The sequence below is a fragment of the Nipponia nippon genome, unplaced genomic scaffold (assembly GCF_047370975.1).
Source record: "Nipponia nippon isolate SJK-2023a ecotype South Korea unplaced genomic scaffold, ASM4737097v1 scaffold_21, whole genome shotgun sequence".
NCBI classification, from domain to species: Eukaryota; Metazoa; Chordata; class Aves; order Pelecaniformes; family Threskiornithidae; genus Nipponia; species Nipponia nippon.
In genome coordinates, this window is record NW_028262338.1 from 2,200,648 (window position 1) to 2,218,326 (window position 17,679).

At 54.0% G+C, this 17,679-nt stretch overlaps 3 protein-coding genes across 7 annotated transcripts; 2 read left to right on the forward strand and 1 right to left on the reverse strand.

Annotated features, from left to right (window-relative positions):
- The first annotated feature begins 16 nt into the window (after nt 1-16).
- MZB1 (marginal zone B and B1 cell specific protein) lies at nt 17-1,440 on the forward strand. Its single transcript, XM_009469476.2, has 4 exons — nt 17-261; nt 570-676; nt 751-855; nt 957-1,440. Exons 1-4 carry the CDS (start codon nt 70-72, stop codon nt 1,132-1,134), a joined length of 582 nt encoding a protein of 193 aa, XP_009467751.1. The 5' UTR covers nt 17-69; the 3' UTR covers nt 1,135-1,440.
- A 43-nt stretch (nt 1,441-1,483) lies between these two features.
- On the forward strand, nt 1,484-6,140 carry SLC23A1 (solute carrier family 23 member 1). Of its 5 annotated transcripts, XM_087760053.1 has the most exons (15): nt 1,484-1,648; nt 2,150-2,221; nt 2,437-2,538; nt 2,650-2,807; nt 2,889-2,977; nt 3,060-3,127; nt 3,212-3,393; nt 3,484-3,604; nt 3,724-3,880; nt 4,052-4,199; nt 4,314-4,419; nt 4,496-4,625; nt 4,867-5,010; nt 5,161-5,256; nt 5,415-6,140. In XM_087760053.1, the coding sequence occupies exons 1-15, from the start codon at nt 1,613-1,615 to the stop codon at nt 5,666-5,668; spliced, it is 1,863 nt and encodes a 620-aa protein (XP_087616179.1). In that variant the 5' UTR covers nt 1,484-1,612; the 3' UTR covers nt 5,669-6,140. The 5 variants fall into 5 exon arrangements, 3 of the variants coding, with proteins under 3 accessions (XP_087616179.1, XP_009467773.2, XP_087616180.1); XR_015705290.1 differs by lacking the exon at nt 1,484-1,648 and having other exon boundaries at nt 1,665-2,221; nt 5,129-5,256; nt 5,415-5,553; XR_015705291.1 differs by lacking the exon at nt 1,484-1,648 and having other exon boundaries at nt 1,665-2,221; nt 4,352-4,419; nt 5,415-5,455.
- A 2,021-nt stretch (nt 6,141-8,161) lies between these two features.
- Nucleotides 8,162-17,679, reverse strand: PAIP2 (poly(A) binding protein interacting protein 2). The gene is made up of 4 exons (XM_087760153.1): nt 17,515-17,679; nt 13,115-13,274; nt 10,524-10,703; nt 8,162-9,248 (listed from the first exon to the last, which is right to left on the reverse strand). The coding sequence occupies exons 2-4, from the start codon at nt 13,250-13,252 to the stop codon at nt 9,183-9,185; spliced, it is 384 nt and encodes a 127-aa protein (XP_087616279.1). The 5' UTR covers nt 13,253-13,274; nt 17,515-17,679; the 3' UTR covers nt 8,162-9,182.

Consider the following 17,679-nt stretch of genomic DNA (forward strand, 5'->3'; position numbering starts at 1 on the left):
TCTTGCCAGCCCCGGGGGGTTTATAGCCACCCCGCGCCTTCACCCGGGCACTTTTGGCATCGTGGCAGGATGCGGCCGGCGCTGGCGGTGTGGCTGGCCCTGAGTCTGCTGGCAGGGACAGGGGCCGAGGAGATGTGTGGGGGCCACCCCGCCGCCTCATCCCGCTCCATCCCTGCGCCCCAGCTCAGCCCCGAGGAGCGGCTCTCACCCCACATGCCCGAATCCCTGCGCTGCGACGCCTGCCACGCCATCGCTTTCCAGGTGGGACTTGGGGAGACGGCACCCTGAAACCGGGGGTGAGAGCCCTTGCGGGGATGCTCCAGCCTGGGGAGATGCTGCTGGCTTCCCTGGGGCACCCCGCTGATGGCTGCCCCTCACGGCACCCCAAAAAAGGCCTTTGGGGCCAGCGAGCCCCCCTTGCAGCTACTCATGGACTCACCACCCCGTGCAAAAGTGCTTCAGGTGCCAGGGCTGAAAGAAAGGGGGTGCAGACCCCGTCGCTGCTTGGGAGCAGGGTCGTGGGGAGGCTGCCACCCTCACTGGCCCGGTTCTGCCCTCTTTCACCCCAGATTGAGGAGCAGCTGCGCAGGGCAGAGGGGAAGGTGGGCAGGAAGGCACTGAGTGAGCCCGACTACGTGGAGGTGCTGGAGAGGAGCTGCTCGCAGGGCTGGGAGAGGTGAGTGGGGCATCCCCAGGGACCAGGGCATCCCCAGGGACCAGGGTGTCACCAACCCCTGCCTCTCCCCACAGCTACGGGGTGCAGGAGCTGGACGGGGAGAAGCGGCTGGCGGGGCCGGGTCTGCCGAGACAGGAGTCCATGACCGTGATGGTGATGGGGGGACCCTGGCCGAGCAGGTAAGTCGGGGGGTCGGCAATGGAGGTGGGTGCCAGGCACCGTCCCCTTGCCACCATGGCAGGGGGACAGACGCGGCGTGACCCTCTCCGGCTCCTCGCAGGCTGTCCAAGATGTGCCACGGCTACGTGGGTGAGCGGGGAGAGGCGCAGATCTACGGGGCACACCGGCGGGGGCCAGCCGCCTTGCGGGAGCTGCTCTGCCACGGGGAGAAGGGGGCCTGCGCCGGCGGCAAGGCCAGGGGGCCAGCCGCACCCAAGGCGATGCAGAACGAGCTGTAGTCCCAGCGCGGTTAATGCTTAATGCTCCAGCGACCTTCGGAGCCGACTTCGTCCCCAGTGAGAGCCAACACACGCCGGGAGGTGGGCACCTTCCCAGCATCGCCCATCACCAGCGTTGCGACCATCCCTTGACACCCAGCCCGGCCGTGCCGGGACAATGCCAGCGGCAGCTGGTACCCCACACCGCCGGACCCCCTGCGAGCCGGGAATTACTCTATAACCCGCCGGCTCTAATGTTTTACCAACGTGGTGCTCGCGGTGGGAGCGCCCCGGCCCCGCTGGCGGTGCCAGCCCTAATTAAAGGAGTTAATAGCTGATCCGTCCCCAAGGCAGCACTTCCCGGTTTCACAACCGGCAGCCAATGGCCGCCTTCCAGCCTGCTGCCCCGCGCCACAGCCCGAGTGGTGACTAAAGTCCTTCCCATGGCCATAAAACCCCCTGTGCGGTGACATTGCCGCTGGGATCGCATCGCCGGAGGATGGGGACCCGCTCAGGAGACCTGGCTCAGCCCCAGGTGAACACAGCTTCCGTCCCCATCCCACCCCTGTCCCCTCCTCAGCTGTTTCCCAGGGCAGCGGGGAGGGCAGTGGGTGGCCAGGGGTACCCACCCCAAATGATGGCCAGCTCGGGGCTGTGATGCCCAGCCGGGGCTGGCAAGGGATGGGAGGAGCGCGAGGGCCGTGGTGAAGCCTGGGACCAAGGGGACATGCTGGGATGCTGCGGCTGGGACTGGCTGTGCCATCCTTACTGGCACCTGTGGGCTGGTCCGGGCACCCCAGGGCCAGTGGGACCCCCCCCTCCACTCTCCCCTCGGGACAAACCATCACGCAGGGACAGCAGCTTTCAGAGCCCAGACCCCTCTCAGGGGCAGAGCCGGTGCCGGGTGGGGCTGACCGGCTGCGTGTGCCAAGCTGTGGCCCGGTGGCCCTCGCGTCCCCGGGGCAGAGCCCATCCCTGTTCCCATGGGACACCCAGGACAACACTGACCCAGCTCCCGCCTCGCCCTCACTGCCAGAACGGGAACTCAGCTCTCACCCCCGCCGGCCCCCCGCATCCCCCTGGGAAGAAGCTGCCTGCAGTGGGCAGGGTGAGTACCAGGGCACCCCCGCACAGCACTCACCCCAAATCCTTCTGTAATGCACTGTTGGATGGAGACCAGCCAGCCGGGACCCCTCCCCATCCCTGAGGGCGCAGGGGGTCCCATGGGGCAGTCTGTGCCACCCGTGGGGACAGTGCGGGGTGTCCCCCCGGCCCCAGCCCCCTGGGGCGAGCCGGGGCTGAGCTGTGACCCCTGCACGCCAGGACCCCGGGGCGGGCGCCGGGCCCCCCCGGACGGAGATGGACATGCTCTACAGGATCGAGGACGTGCCCCCCTGGTACCTCTGCATCCTGCTGGGCTTCCAGGTACAGCCTGGAACAGGGGTAACCCCCCACCGGCAGACCCTGAGCCCCTGTTCCCCGCGGTGTGGGGCACCCCACGGCACCTCAGCCCACTGAGCCCCTCTCACCCCCCAGCATTACCTGACCTGCTTCAGCGGCACCATCGCCGTCCCCTTCCTGCTGGCCGAGAGCCTGTGCGTGAGCAAGGACCAGCTCACTGTCAGCTACCTCATCGGCACCATCTTCACCTGCGTCGGCATCACCACCCTCATCCAGACCACTGTGGGCATCAGGTAGAGCCACGGCCCCAGCAGAGACCCCCCTGCCTGTCCCCAGGCCGTGGGCGCAGGCGTCCCCTCTCATTCCCCCCCCAGGCTGCCCCTCTTCCAGGCGAGTGCGTTGGCCTTCCTCGTCCCCGCCAAGTCCATCCTGGCCCTGGAGAAGTGGCAATGCCCCCCTGAAGGTGAGGGCAGAGGGGATGCAGGGGGGGTGTCCGGCAGCTCCCCACCCACCCCAGGGACCACCTCACCCCCCTCCATCCCCAGAGCAGATCTACGGCAACTGGGCGCTGCCGCTCAACACCTCCCACATCTGGCAGCCCCGCATGCGAGAGGTACGCCCCGCCGCCATCCCCGGGGGGCCCCAAAATCCCCCGCAGGGTGCTGACCCCCTTTCTCCCCCCCTCCATGCTCTGCAGATCCAGGGCGCCATCGTGGTGTCCAGCCTGGTGGAGGTGGCCATTGGGCTGCTGGGGCTCCCCGGGGCGCTGCTCAGCTACATCGGGCCGCTGACCGTCACGCCCACCATCTCCCTCATCGGGCTCTCCGTCTTCCAGGCAGCTGGCGAGCGGGCCGGCTCCCACTGGGGCATCGCTGCACTGTACGGCACAGGGACGGGGATGGGGAGTGTCCCTCATGGAGCCAGAAGCATGCTGGGGGCATGAGGGACCTCATCTCTCTCTCCCCGCAGGACCATCGTCCTGATCATCCTGTTTGCCCAGTACCTGCGGCATGTCACCATCTGCCTGCCCGGTTACCGGCAGGGCAGCGGCTTTGTCCTGCTCCGCATCCAGATCTTCAAGATGTTCCCGGTAGGGACTGGCCGAGAACCAATGGGTCCTGGGGGGGGGGGGTTCCCAAAAATCCCCCTTTTTTCCATGCATGGGTTTGCAAGCAATGCAAGGTGCGTCCCTGGTCTCTGCCCCTGCAGATCATCCTGGCCATCATGGTGGTGTGGCTGCTCTGCTACGTGCTGACGCTCACCGGCGTCTTCCCCAGCCAGCCTGAGGCGTACGGCTACAAGGCCAGGACAGACGCCCGGGGGGAGATCCTGTCCGTGGCACCTTGGTTTCGGGTCCCCTATCCCTGTAAGTGAGCCCTGCAGCATGCGGGACCCCCCGACACCCTTTTGCCCCAGGGGATGCGGGGACCCAGCACAGCATCAGTGGGGCTGGGGACCCCAAAGGCACTGGTGAGCACCAGGGGGGCCGGGTCCAGGGTGCCCCCTACCCTGACGCCCCGCTCTGCACCCCGGGCAGGCCAGTGGGGTCTGCCCACAGTGACCTCGGCAGCCGTGCTGGGCATGTTCAGCGCCACGCTGGCAGGCATTGTCGAGTCTATCGGGGACTACTACTCTTGTGCCCGACTGGCGGGAGCCCCTGCTCCCCCCGTGCACGCCATTAACAGGTACGGCCACTGGCCCTGCCGGTACCCTGCCCATGCCATGGCACCCCTGGGCCCCGGGCAGGGACACCGCAGGAGAGCAGCGGTGGGGACCAGCCCATCCGTGTTGTTCCCCAGGGGCATTTTCACCGAGGGCATCTCCTGCATCATCGCAGGGCTGCTGGGAACCGGCAATGGCTCCACCTCCTCCAGTCCCAACATCGGCGTCCTGGGCATCACAAAGGTACCAGCAACGGGGACGGGTCCCAGCTCAGTCAGGGGGACGGGTGCCATCACGCGCTGCCGGTCTCTCCGTGCAGGTGGGGAGCAGGAGGGTGATACAGTATGGGGCCGGCATCATGCTCGTGTTGGGGACCATCGGCAAGTTCACAGCGCTGTTTGCCTCCCTGCCCGACCCCATCCTCGGCGGGATGTTCTGCACCTTATTCGGTAACCTCGGCACATCAAACGCGGGGTGCCATTATCACCAGCCCCGGGCCACTTCCCCAGGGATTTGGGGGCTGGTGAGCCCGAGGGATGCTGGGCAGACTTTGAGGCTTTGGGTCAAGCCACAGCTGGGTTTGAACGCCCTTCGCTGCCTTTGCGGGCAGCCCACCCCAATGCCCAGCTCCCCGCCGGCAGCGGGGGCATCCCTCTCCGCCCGCAACCCCTCCACCGTCTCTGCTGGCAGGCATGATCACGGCCGTCGGCCTCTCCAACCTGCAGTTCGTCGACATGAACTCCTCCCGCAACCTCTTTGTGCTGGGCTTCGCCATGTTTTTCGGGCTGACGCTGCCAAACTACCTGGATTCCCACCCCAAGGCCATTAACACAGGTACCTGCCTGCCACAAAAAGCCCCAGTTTTGGGTGTTTAAGAGAGGAGGGCAGTTCTAGCAGGCATTTGCCCACTTGGGGAAGCAACGATTAATTAGGCAAATCCGGCTTATCGCAGCACGTCCCAGCTCAGTCCCTGCGCTCCCGCAGGTGTCCCCGAGCTGGACCAGATACTGACGGTGCTGCTAACGACGGAGATGTTCGTCGGGGGGACCATCGCCTTCATCCTGGACAACACCATCCCGGGTAATTAAAGCACATGGAGCAGCGGGAGGAAGCAGGGGGGTTGGAGGCAGATTCATTTTGGTTCAGAGCTGCAAGAGGGGATCGGAGGGCGAGGGGGGCAGATGCTGGGCTGCGGGCAGGCAGGGGCCGGGGGCCGGGCCAACACGGTGCTGCCGCAGGGACGCAGGAGGAGCGAGGGCTGGTGCAGTGGAAGGCGGGAGCGCACTCGGACAGCGCGGCGAGAGCCAGCCTGAGGAGCTACGACTTCCCCTTCGGGATGAGCGTGGTGAGGAGGAGCCGCTGGCTGAAGCACGTGCCCATCTGCCCGGTGTTCACGGGGTTCAGGGCCCGGGCAAGGGACAGCGACGCAACGGCGGCAGCTGCAGATGTGCAAGACAACACAGACGGGCTCTCTGTGTGCACAAAGGTCTGAGCATGGGGAGGGCTCACACCCTGGTGCCAGGGAAGCCGAGCCGAGCTCCCACGGGTGCTGTCGGGGTTCGCTAGCACCCGCCACGTCCAAAGGCAAGGCTTCTGGTGCTCATCTCGAACACAGGGCTAGAGAAACTCAAAGGTGCCTTTGGGGACATCTTGAGCTCCCGGGGTGCCTGCCTGGGCACTGCCACCCCCCGTGCCATTGCTCCACCTCGAGCTTTGGCTTGTTGAGACTCGTTCAGCGCTTGCTGAGGCTTGTTAGCCACCACGGGAGCCAGCCAGAGCTCCCGGAGCCACGAGCTCCCACCTGGGGCCACGAATTTTCACACTGTGCCCGCGGCTTCGGCAGGGCTACCCGGCGGCTGAAGCGGGCTCTGTGCAGGGTACAGTACCCAGACCAGCGTTCGGATGCCTATTTTAAGATCATACATTAAAAACGAAAATAATAAAACTCAAGCCCACTTGCCCTACCAGTGTCTTTGCTGTGTCCTGCACCGCTCCCTCGTCCTCTCTGCATTTCGAAGGCTCCAGCAGCTTTCCAGGCTCCCTCCCAGGCTGCCCAACACGGAGACACACTAGATTTCATCCAGCCCTAGCAACCGCGTGTCCGGTGGGCTTCTGCCCAGCCCCGGCGCAGCGGGAGGTGGTTCAGCACAAGCCCTTGGCAAACCCGTCTTGCTGCGGAGGGCACTGGACGGCCAGTTCCCTCCTGGCCACGCCGGTGAAGCGCTGCCTCCTGCAGCCGGTTGGTTTGCGGCCGATGGCCTCGCTGCAGCGGCCGACAGCATCAAGCCCGTTTCTGGGCTTGGGTTTAGCACCAAAATCCAAAGCTGAAGACAGCATCGCATAACCCTGTCACGGGCTGCCCGCACCAGCGTGGTGGCACGGGCCACACATGCGCTCCCCAGCCCAAGCAGGAAGAGAAGTGGTGAAAAAAACCCGTGGGCTGAGACAACAGTTTAATAAGTAAAGAGAAGGGAAGAAAAAAAAAAAAAACCACCAAAAAAAAATCCCCAAGTGATGCAAATGCAATCGCTCACCACCTCCCACAAGCACAGGGATGCCCAGCCAGGCTCTGAGCAGCAGCAGAACCCCCTCTCTTCTGCTGTCCCCATTTGTTGTCCAGCATGATGTGACACAGCCTCCAACACCCTTCTGGTCAGCCGTGCCCCCTCCCAGCTTCTTGCCCGCCCCGAGCCTCCTCGCTGGGGCCGGAGCAAGAGAAAGAGAAAGCCCCGACGCCGTGCAAGCGCTGTTCAGCAACAGCCAAAACACCGGCGCGCCATCAACTCTTGTGACAGACCCCAAAGGCAGCAGGGCAGGGCCTGTGATGGAGAACGGCAGCTCCGTCCCAGCAGAGACGACGGGGAAGCTCACCTCTTCAGCAAACCTCCCCGTTATAGAGTTGGCTGGGATACAGCAAGGGTCAAAACAAAGCAAGCAACCAGGCCGTGGCAAGGCCGGCTGTTTGACAACAAGCCGGCTCCTAGCAGCAGCACTCAGTTGCCGATCACCCCGAGCTGATCGCGCTGGGGCTGAAACCCCGGGAGGAAGCTCCCCGACAAGCAACTGCTGCCAGCCGCGCAGGGGTTCTCTGGTGAAACTCCTGCTCCAGCTAAAAATAAGCCAGGGCACGGCAGCATGTTATTTCCTGACCTTCTGTCTTTAGGTGCTCGAGTCTAAACTATTTCCAAGTCAGTGGAAAAAACAGAGGAGTTTTGCTGCTTCTCGGAAGGCCAGCAGATCTCCGAAGGTTAGGAAGGGGGAAGGTAACGCTCAGTAAGGAGCCTGGGATAATTGCGATTAGCATTTTGCAGACCAACAGCAAAAAGAGCTGGTCTGACTGAATTCCTCTGAGAGGGGTTCCTCCACCCAAAGGAAGACCGACACAGCGATGTCATTACGCTGTAGGGTAACACCTGCATAAAGGCTTCGTCTCGCTCTTCCCCTTCTGCAGTACTGCATAATTTCTGAAGTGTTGGTTTAACTGGAGCTTAAAAAAAAAAAAAAAAAGAAGATATCAAGAGCGAGGTTGGACAAAGTTATGAAGCAAGAGCGGATCAGAGTCGCGCCCGCGGGCGGCTGGAGGCCGCTGCTGCAGCCACCACGCAACTCCCCCACGCCCTCCTGCAGCACCCGCGGGTTTACGGGGCGGCGAGCAGCCCAGCGCCACCGGCCGCCGCGCCAAAGCCTCCAGCAGCACGCGCCCGGCAGCGGCTTTATATAGTGCCATCAGCTGCGAACCAGGACGGCCCGTGCTGCCAGCAGCCGCGGAGCCGAGCTGGGATTAGCAGTGGTGAGAACGAAGGAAAATATGCCCAGGCAAGCGCAGAAAGCGGGAGGAAAGAAATAAAAGAGCGGTCAGAGTCCAACCTCAGATGAGTATTTTGGGCTATCGTGTTACGAACAGCCTTACAATGTCATCCCTTTCCTCTGCGCGTTGCCAAACGAGTTTCCATGCGAGATGCATATTCATGAGACAGCCACCACATCAGTTCTACTATTATTTATTTTTTTAAATATTTTTGAAAAAATATAATTTTTTTACAATATTTTCAACTTAAACACTATTCACACTGAACACGTATGGCAGCTTAACCTACCCAAATATGAAGTTTAAGAAGCCAAAACTGTTCTAGCTTTATTAAAAGAAAACAAAAAAAAGTTGTTGTGCTGTAGACTATTGTGTAGTGATGATTAAACAAAGCAAGGGAAAAGCACCACTCAAATCACTAATGCTAGGGTTTTCTTGGTTAAATCCAGCTATAATAAAGTTGTATGCTAAAAGTTACATAGGCAGTGCTATGTACGTATCTGGGTTCTTGGAAAAAATTGTGATGAAACTCACATCTCCTTTAACATAATCAAAGCGAAACGTTTCGAACATGATAACATACTGCAAAGTACAGGGAATTTCTTCCTTCCAATCGCTTGGATGTTAGTTCAGTAGCTGAGATCTACGACTCTGCACAGGTCTGTAAAATTTCTGTTAAAGCTCATGCTGCTTATAAGGAGCATGAAGTTTTTGAAGGGGAAAAATTAACATTAGTAACAATACTGATATTTCAAAGGAAAGTTAGCTAATTTGCATAACAATCAGATCTCCTTGCTTTCATTTTTAAGTTAAGGCATTATCAGGTGCAAACTAGCACCAGTTAACACATCTTTAGTTAAAAACAGACCATCGGTAGCAAATTCCAAGTCCTATTTAAAAAGACAGAGTCTGCAGAAGGTTTATGAACGTGGTACTTTGTCTCAACTTGACTGGTGCTTCTTACCTCACTGTCTCCTTTGCAGAGAGCCAGGGCCCAATTAGTTTCCATTAAACTTTTGACAGATTTACTTAATAACAGTCTCAGCACTTTTATTGAGCATGCAAGACTAACAAAACTTTGGCAATGCATAAGTGTAACACAGTGACAAGAAGAGAGAGCTTTTACAATTAAATCTTCTAATACTGGCTTCACAGTGTGGAAATTGTGCTACATCCACCAAGAGAGGGCCCAGTCTACTCAAATATTTAAGTACTTCACCCCAGGAACAAACTCCTTTGCGTTTGGATTCAGATTACTCTTGACCTGAGGAAGGGAAAAACGGAATTGTTATTTTCATCTTACATCTGCAAGCGGAATACAATTCTAGGCAGAGAGCATTAGGAACAGTTTATGGATTTAGAGTAACAGCCAGGCATATAATAGGGTTTTAGCACATCCCCAGAGTCTCTATAATCAGTAGAAAAGCCCACTCCTCTGTGCTTCGTACCTGAATTATCCAGCCTTCCTTAGCATCACCTGGACATTTCAGTCAGACAAGGGCTCAGGGAACACGAAACAAGAAAACCACAGGTGTGCATCAAATACAGCAACTTTGCTTAATGCCGAAATACCTTTTTCTGAAGTTGAACTGTTAAAATGTGCCATGAGGTTTTTAGATGTTGCTTATTTAAGCAAGAGGAGACTTGTTCCAGGAACTTAAGCCACTTCTGGGAATTTAAATGTATATGAGCGTTGTATTGATTTTTTAAATATCTATGTCTGTGACTACCTGTCCTCCCACTTGGCAAGCCGCTGTCTACAACGTGCTGCAGTTACAGGTGGGCAGCCAGCATCTCCAAAATGAGCTCTTGATCATAAAGAAATGGAGGATTAGGCTTTTGTGTTGTTAATTGAGTCTAAAACTGCTTCCTGCAGCTGCTTAAGCTTGGAAAAGTAGGGGTTTGCATCTGAGTTTCACAGCAGTTATGTGACATGACAATGTGGTTTTTTGTACTCTGTATCAGTAACTTTGTATTTTGTTAGGGAAAATATGTGCATGCTGACCTTTTCTTTTAGTTAAGCTCTGGACAGAAGTCATACAGCAAGAAACAGGGAAATAATCATAGTCTAGCTGCTTTCCTCTTCCTTAGGATTTCTGCAAAGAGATCTGCTACGGTTCACACCATCCACACCAGAACCGAGAACACGGCTCATACCTACCCAACACCTAAGTGTTGGCAGACGCCAAATTAAACTTTTGCAGTCCTGCCACCGAATGGCACTTCACAGGGTCAGCGTGCTTTGCTCACTGCTTTTCTTTCGTAACGTTACGCATACCCAAAGCCACTTGCATTTACGCCATGGGCCAGGAAAGGCACCACATAGTTATGAAGAAAACCACTGAATAAGTCACATCACTTGAGGAAACATCCCTTACCCAACTGTTCCAACATTTCCCCATCCACCATAGCTAGGCACGGTTTAAGAGTCTCTGGCCTATGTGTAAAGGATTTTCTCGTGCCATTATCAGCAACAAAACCCAGCCTTGGACAAAGAGAGAGGTCAAACTTTAGAAATACGATGAGAAACTGAATTTACCACCAGATCCTCCAGTGATGAGCTGTCACTGATAACAAGGTCATTGAACTGGTCCTGGATTTGATCCATTGTTTGTGGGAGATCACGGGCTGGAATAAACCATTCGTGCTCCTCCTCTTCTTCCAGCATCTCCTGGAAACAGCGCTCAATAAATTCTTCTTCCCACAACTCCTCTTCGATCTATACAACGAGAAGAAACTGCTTCATCAACAAACTTACTGAGAGCTTGTGTCTTCATTCCAAGGTTTGTGCACCTAGCTGACCTTCTTTCTAGCTATGCAGTAGGACTTCTAGCAGAACACCACGCTTGTGCTGCAGGGAGGCAATCAGCTTTGATTTTTTAATGTAGAATAAGCACTTTGTCCCAGCAACTTGGGCTGCATTTAAAAGCGAATGGCAGGAGAACCCCCCCAGCCCTAGCTGTTTCGTTTGCAGCTTATTACGAGCTCAAGGAGAAGAAAAATGTTGGTTCCAAGTGAAAATTTCAGTTGTACTGACTAGTCTGGACTGAACTCACTGCGAGTATGAGGAAGGGAACCAGGGCCAACACATGCAGCCAGGCACGCTCCCTAGGAAAGTGTCCTGCAAGACTCTTGGGGAAAAAAAATAACCACTGCTTGTCACTTGGAACAAGCAGCATCTCCTCAGCTGTAGGTTATCCGTTCACCCAGTGTAGTTCTCCTAAGGAACTCCACATGATCTTAGCAGTTAAGAATGCTGACCTGCTGTACCAGAAGCACAAGAAATCAACTGATGCAGAACTGACACGCACTGCAAAGATTAAAGGAAAGTTTTGCTTGGTTGTTCAGTAAACAAGCTTTGGAGGGAGTTCATCCTGACAAATTTCCCATGTCCTGCATCACAGTACTTGAGAGTGGAAAGCAGGGAAATAGAAGCTGGTGTGAATGACTTGCCAGACATAAGGGAGAGGAAAAATAATTCAGGACAGATTTAAAAGTTCACTCAATGGAAGCTCAAACAAGCTTTCCTATCTATCCTTCACTCTGAAATCAAACGTGTACTCAATCCTAAAGTGGAAATTCAGTTACGTACCAGGAATACCAAATCAAAAAGGTTTACACCAGAGTTCAGGATTCCTGTAAAATCCAGGTCTCCTGTGCTTGGGGCAAACACGCTCACCAGCTCACTCACATGGTGCTCAAGATGCACAGCTCTGGGGAACAAAGACTCATCACCATGTGCCCTAGGCCGCTATCCAGACAATTCAAACCCCGCACGCAACACCGACTTAGTGACTTCCCCAGTAAGGCACTCCAGCAAGGATGGCGATCTCCAATCCATCCTTCTTGTGCGGCACTGTCTCCGTCCTGCGTGCGGGTAAAAGGCAGCCGTGGGCATGCAGCCACAAGCTAGTATTACAGCAGGAGTTGCCTGGCTCCAGGTTTTTTGTTATGTGGTTGCACACCTACAGGTGCCTCCAATGGCAGCTCCAGAAGTACTAAATAACGTTTAATTCCCCAAACGTCTTGAAATTAATATTGCCCATTTGTATTTTCCAGCCCAAGTTTAACTTGTTCAGGTTCCCACAGACAGATGTGCCTGCAGCAGCAGGCGACCAGGCTGCCATGTGGCGTTTGCCTGCCTGAACAAGATCATTCTCCCCTCATGCTCCCATCTTTCCTCTTCTCCAAAAATGGAGCATGTACCTGAAAAACATTCGCGGCACAACATTCAGCTCCCTCCCCGAGAACTACACATCCCGTATGCTAACTACAGTACAGGACCCAGGAGGAAAAACCCACCAAACAGGAAACAACACTGACACCATCCTGGCGTGTGCACAAGAGAATTTAGATTTTGCGAGCAACCTGAATTTCAGATTAGCTTTGTGCCCTGCTGGCACCCTAAAGAGAGAGCAGCAGGCGTATCCTATTTCAGAAGCTCAGACTTCAGCACAGCCACACTGTGCCAGAGTGCAGAGAAAGCAGGTACTGGAGTACAAAGATCACGTTTTGATTAAGAAAGGGATGGTGGAAAGAGGTAGGCTGTTCCCAGCCTCCAGAGGAGAGAAAACTGTGTCCAGATGCAAGGTGAAAGACGAAGTTAAGGCTTCCTTCCAACCTGATTGCAAAGTCCAGCTGTAAGGCACTTAAGTATTAAGCAACGAACGGGACCGTCACCCAACAGCTATGTCCACCAACTCCCTTAAGAAGAGCCGCCCAGTTGATGAGGCAGGTATGCACCTGGACCTATCCAGTTCAGAACTACAACAGCCAGCATGTTCGCACATATAAAACCTCCACAGCTCAGCAGCCTAGCCAGATCTGTCCCTTCCAAAGTGCCACAAAGTCTGTCAACATTTTTTTCCCCTCCCTCTCACAGAAGCAGGGAATTAATGGACACATCAGAACATGCCACACTTCCCATATTTTCCACCAAGATTACAGAAAATAGGCATTTATTGCCAGAGAAACTGAGATCTGTCTGTTCCCCCCACTATTCCAGCAAACCTATCTAAAAACCCCATCTCTAAAGGTCTTGTACCCCGGTTGCTAAGCCACAGCCCCCCTCCCTTCAGCTAGGAAATGGTAAAGCACATCACAAGACACTGATAGAGGGAAATGACTTGCCTGCCTGTTAAATTCCTCTTCGTTCTCCATCCACATGTACTCCGCAAAGGGATTGTCATCTTCGTGAGAATGACCATTTATAATCACATCTTCACTGATGATGCTTGGGCTAGTACTGCTGCGACTTGGATCTTTCATGGCTGCGTCTTTGATTCAAAATCTGCAATTAAGAAATGCAGTAATTAAAGATGTGCAGATTCGCTCATCACCCTGCTTCTGCGTAAGCCCGGCCCAAGGGAAGGCTGCACCTGCATTTGAAGGCTCCAGGCAGCCTTACCCTGGCTGCAGCAGAGGAGCTCTGCTAATCGCAACAAGTATCAGAAACACTGTTTCCATTGTATGCAGATTGGAGTGACAAATTAATTTCCCAAATTAAACCCCACCAAATCAGCAAATGCCAAACACCAAGGCCAATGAAAAGTGACAGAAAAAAACCAGAAAGCATGCGTACTTGCCAGTAGGAAAGTATTTAAGGCAACATTCAAGAAACAAAAGGAAAATTCCACAATCCTTTTACAGCTCCCACCGAGTTTCACAAACTCCCCTGGAAATGAACTGCCCGGTGTCGGTACTGTTTCAGCGGCAGTGGGCAACACTTCAGGGGAATTTCCAAGGATACCCATGGTAAGGGAAACTTCGGTGTGACTTTTAGCCTACCCAAATTCAGTCACAGGATGTTCCATGTGATTGCATGAACCAACTTTCAAGTTGCAAGCCTTGCAAGTGAGGCAGAAACCATTACGCACCGACTCCTCACAGAGCCAAGCTGGCACAACAGTTCTTACAGCTACTTCATTAGCGAAAGCCCACTGATTGGGAAGCTTCAGGTAAAGACAATATCATAAGGCAGTGGAAGGCAGTACGTGCTTGCCTCTCATCCCGCTTCATTCATATGGATTGAGTCACGCCTGGAGAGCACTGAACGTTTCTGCATGTCCACGATTTGTGATATCGCAACATCCTGAACCCAAGGAACGAAGGCACAGCTGGCAAGCATGCTTTGTTCCGCCTGACCACCATCACAAGCAGGACAAAACCTAAATTTGGTCTGAATCCTTGTCCTAAGAACGGTATCGCAGCCTTTCCGTCAGGCTCATAAGCCCGTGTGAGTTCAGACAGCCAAGTCTGCTCAGAGCCTAGGTTCTAACTGAAAATCTTATTTGTGTTGTAAAGTAAACGAGACAATGCTGCTGTTTTTCCTATACCCCGCTTAAGTACAGACATCAATACTGGAAGAGCCAAGTATTTTTAGATACTAATACTGGCAGTGTTAATTTTTTTTAAAACAGTACATAAAGCATGTGAGGCAATGAGCTCAAAAAAAAAAAAAAAAAAAATCAAACTTGAATGTTTTTCTAGTGCCAAAAATTTATAATCAAACAATGCAGCAGTCAGTGAAAATATTTTTATTTTATTCTCAAATCAACACTTTAGCTCATTGTCTGCATATCAAAAAATGACTTATTTGAAGAAGAGGGTATCAAAATATACCCTCAGTTGTTATTAAGAGTACAAGGGCTTATCACATAGCAGCTCATATTTTCTCTTTATATTTCAGTTGGTCCTATTATCTACAGAATTAATGCAAGTTTTGGTTCAAAATGTATTCTTGATAATACCAGGTCAAAGGCTTGTCACATCCAAATGACCAATCAAGAAAAGCACAAAGAAAAAGGAACTTGCCTGGTTTGCTCTATTCAAGGTTTTTAAAACCTTGGGCAAACCCAAGTACGGAAGTGACTTTAGCTCCCTAGGAAGTACAACAAATGAGACCAGAACACGGGTATGCTAGCAAGAGAAAACAGGTTCTTTTTGATGTTCTTTTAAAACAAACTTGCAAAGGATCACTGGCAGCATTTAACATAAAACAGGAAAAGACCTTGCATTTAACACCCCAATTCAAGCTTGAAATTGCTTTAAGCAACTTCAGCTGTTCACAAGCTAACAAACAGCATGGACTAAATGAAATAAAAGACCCCAGAGTCTAAAAAGCCTAATTTCTTTTTTTTTTTTTCCCTGGCAAGTGTTTTCACCTTTTCTTTTGTGGAGTGAATCTTGATATTAATATTTCACCGGGTTTTCTGCACACCACCAATTCACACTACAGGTGAATGACTGCATTAGCAGTGTAAGGTACTCAGGCCAAATTCCAGGCAACTTCTGTACAAAGACGACTGTACCCAGACAAGTCCATAAAGGTAAAAAGTAATTAAAAAAAAAACCAAACCCACCCTACTTGTTTGTGTAAAAGCCTGAAAGGTTAATTTGTTGAATCATGGGCTAGTTATCCAATTTCTTAAGTGTTCCTGTAGAACACAAGCTATTTGTTTTAGGAGGGAGGGAAGAGAAGTTCAGTGTTTCACATTTGGACTGAAACAACTTTTTCCATTACTGCCCAAGGACGATGTGGATGATTATCTTCGAGAAAGATCCGAGGCTCAACCTGAATATCTGAAGTTTATCTGATGAAGCCCTAAGTCCGCTAATGTTTTCCCACAGGAAAACATGTCAACACACACTTATCCTGCATGAACAGTTACGAAGCCCCAGGCCAGTCCCTTAATCACAGCACTCTGTGTAATTTCATTTTCTGCAACTTGTAATAAAATATACTGTATAAGGAGTATACATTTCACCGTTTCAAGATACAAACCAGTTGGCTCATTTGCAAGGACAAGATTAGTCTCGTTTCACCAGTATTTGATACAGGCTTTTTAGTCATGAGCTACAGGCAGTTCTGAGGGGGAGAGCCAAATGCCACTTCAGTCTTGCAAAAAGTCACAATCTAAGAAGGCTGCTGCAGAAAACAAGCCAGTGACAGGCTACACTACCGGCGTGAATAAAAATAATACGTTTTCCATCCAGGAGTAGGTGGAAAGCAGAGGACCTCCAAGCTCCTTACATTAGAACAGGAAACCAAACATTAGTAGTGCTAAGGAACAGAAAATATGGAGACTTCTGCCATAGCGATATGATCAGAGATCCAGCCCCGAATTATTCTGGGATTTTGGCAGGGCGTGGGGGCGATACAGGAAGAACAGTGTAAGTGCATATGGAAAGACAAAAAAAAAAAAAAAAAAAAAAAAGATTTTTATCTTAGGAATTAAGTCAGAAATTAAAAATCCTGTAGCAGCAGGACTTTCAGTTGACTCAAAGTGCTTTCTGTATGAAGCGTGGAACTTGTTACTCCAGAACATCATTAAGGTCCATTAATTTACCTGCTTCTCTGAATTTTGCTGTGTTTATAGCAATGAAGAGCCCTAGACCAACCAACCGTTGTTAAAATTCAGAGCTTTGTGATTTAAGATTTCGCAATCACAAAAGATTATCTACTGCCTACTTTGGAAGATAAGGTGGAGGGGCCTAACTCCATATAGCAAAACGCAGGTCCTTACCCCCGATAATGAAAAATAGAGGGGAGGAAAAATTTAAGATATTTGCTTCAAGCACGCAAAAGCAACACAGAACAGCAAGGAGCGCGTTAGGATTTTAGCATAAGCCGAAGTTTAAGCAAAGCTGTTTTAGTGCAGCAGGGAGCGCTTTGAATTTCTGCAGAAGATGGTGTTATTTGCTTATTAACCAGTGATTACTCTTGTGAGTCAGGAGCGCCGGCCCAGTTTCTCGTTATCGAATTAGATTAGTAAGTGGCGGTTATCAAGTAAACCGATTATACTCCGTATAATAAATACATTTGTCAATCCAATTCACGTGGGATGCCAATGCTATCTGACAGAAACAGTTCAAAGCATCGCCCTGGAGTTTACTTGAGAACAGCCGACTCCCTTAGGCAGCACGCCAGCACCGAGGCTTAAAAAAACAACCCCAAAGCAGCCGTCGGTTGCGAGGAGCAGGGCGGCGGAGCTCGGCCGGGAGAACGGCTCCGGAGCCCCTCGGCGGGGCCGGGTTTGCTCCCCGGGCCCCCTGCTGCTGCTTTCAGCCACGGCGAGCGCCGACGCCCGCGGAGCCGCTTCGCTTCGGCGGGAACGGGGCGAGCTCGGCCCCGCCACCGATCCCATCGCGGGGCGGGGGCGGGGCGGGCTCTACCCCGCCCGGCGGCGGCCGCGTCCCCGCCGCGGCGATGGCCGCCCCGGCACGGCGGCCCCCCCGCCCCCCGCTTTGTTCGCCCACAAGGGCCGCCCCCGCGGCGGGGGCTCCGTCCCGTCAGGCCCCGCGCCGCCGAGCGCCCCCCCCCCCCCCCCGCCAGGACCCGGATGGAGCCGGAGACAATAAAGACGGCGCCACGGGGCGGCCCCGCCGCGCAGGCCGCGCCGCCGCGGGGAGGGGGGCAGCGCCCGGCGCCGCCTCAGGAGAGGGGGCGGCTCCCCCAGCCCCCCCCCCCCACTCCCCCCGCGGCAGCGGCGCTGGCCCGGGGCTGCGCGCCCCGACCCGCGCCGCCTCACCTGCGCGCAGAGGGAAGGGCCGCGGGTGCGCACGCCGAGCTCCCAGCTGCTGCTGCTGGTCCGCCGCCGCCTCGTCCCCCGCTCGCCGCCGGCTCCGCTCCGCGCCCGCCGCCCCGCTCCCCTCCCAGCGCCGCAGGCCGCCGGACGTGAAATCACTTCCGCTAC

What these genes read in the sequence shown, in the direction of transcription:
- PAIP2 (XM_087760153.1), bottom strand. Translation starts at nt 13,252, where the DNA reads ATGAAAGATCCAAGTCGCAGCAGTACTAGCCCAAGCATCATCAGTGAA. An exon ending in AAGAGGAATTTAACAGGCAG is followed by an intron (nt 10,704 to 13,114) that starts GCAAGTCATTTC and finishes CTCGTTGTATAG; the next exon opens with ATCGAAGAGGAGTTGTGGGA. An exon ending in CATCACTGGAGGATCTGGTG is followed by an intron (nt 9,249 to 10,523) that starts GTAAATTCAGTT and finishes TCCCTTCCTCAG; the next exon opens with GTCAAGAGTAATCTGAATCC.
- SLC23A1 (XM_009469498.2), top strand. Translation starts at nt 1,841, where the DNA reads ATGCTGGGATGCTGCGGCTGGGACTGGCTGTGCCATCCTTACTGGCAC. An exon ending in GCATCCTGCTGGGCTTCCAG is followed by an intron (nt 2,539 to 2,649) that starts GTACAGCCTGGA and finishes CTCACCCCCCAG; the next exon opens with CATTACCTGACCTGCTTCAG. An exon ending in CACTGGGGCATCGCTGCACT is followed by an intron (nt 3,394 to 3,483) that starts GTACGGCACAGG and finishes CTCTCCCCGCAG; the next exon opens with GACCATCGTCCTGATCATCC.
- MZB1 (XM_009469476.2), top strand. Translation starts at nt 70, where the DNA reads ATGCGGCCGGCGCTGGCGGTGTGGCTGGCCCTGAGTCTGCTGGCAGGG. An exon ending in GCCACGCCATCGCTTTCCAG is followed by an intron (nt 262 to 569) that starts GTGGGACTTGGG and finishes CTTTCACCCCAG; the next exon opens with ATTGAGGAGCAGCTGCGCAG. An exon ending in GGGGGACCCTGGCCGAGCAG is followed by an intron (nt 856 to 956) that starts GTAAGTCGGGGG and finishes GGCTCCTCGCAG; the next exon opens with GCTGTCCAAGATGTGCCACG.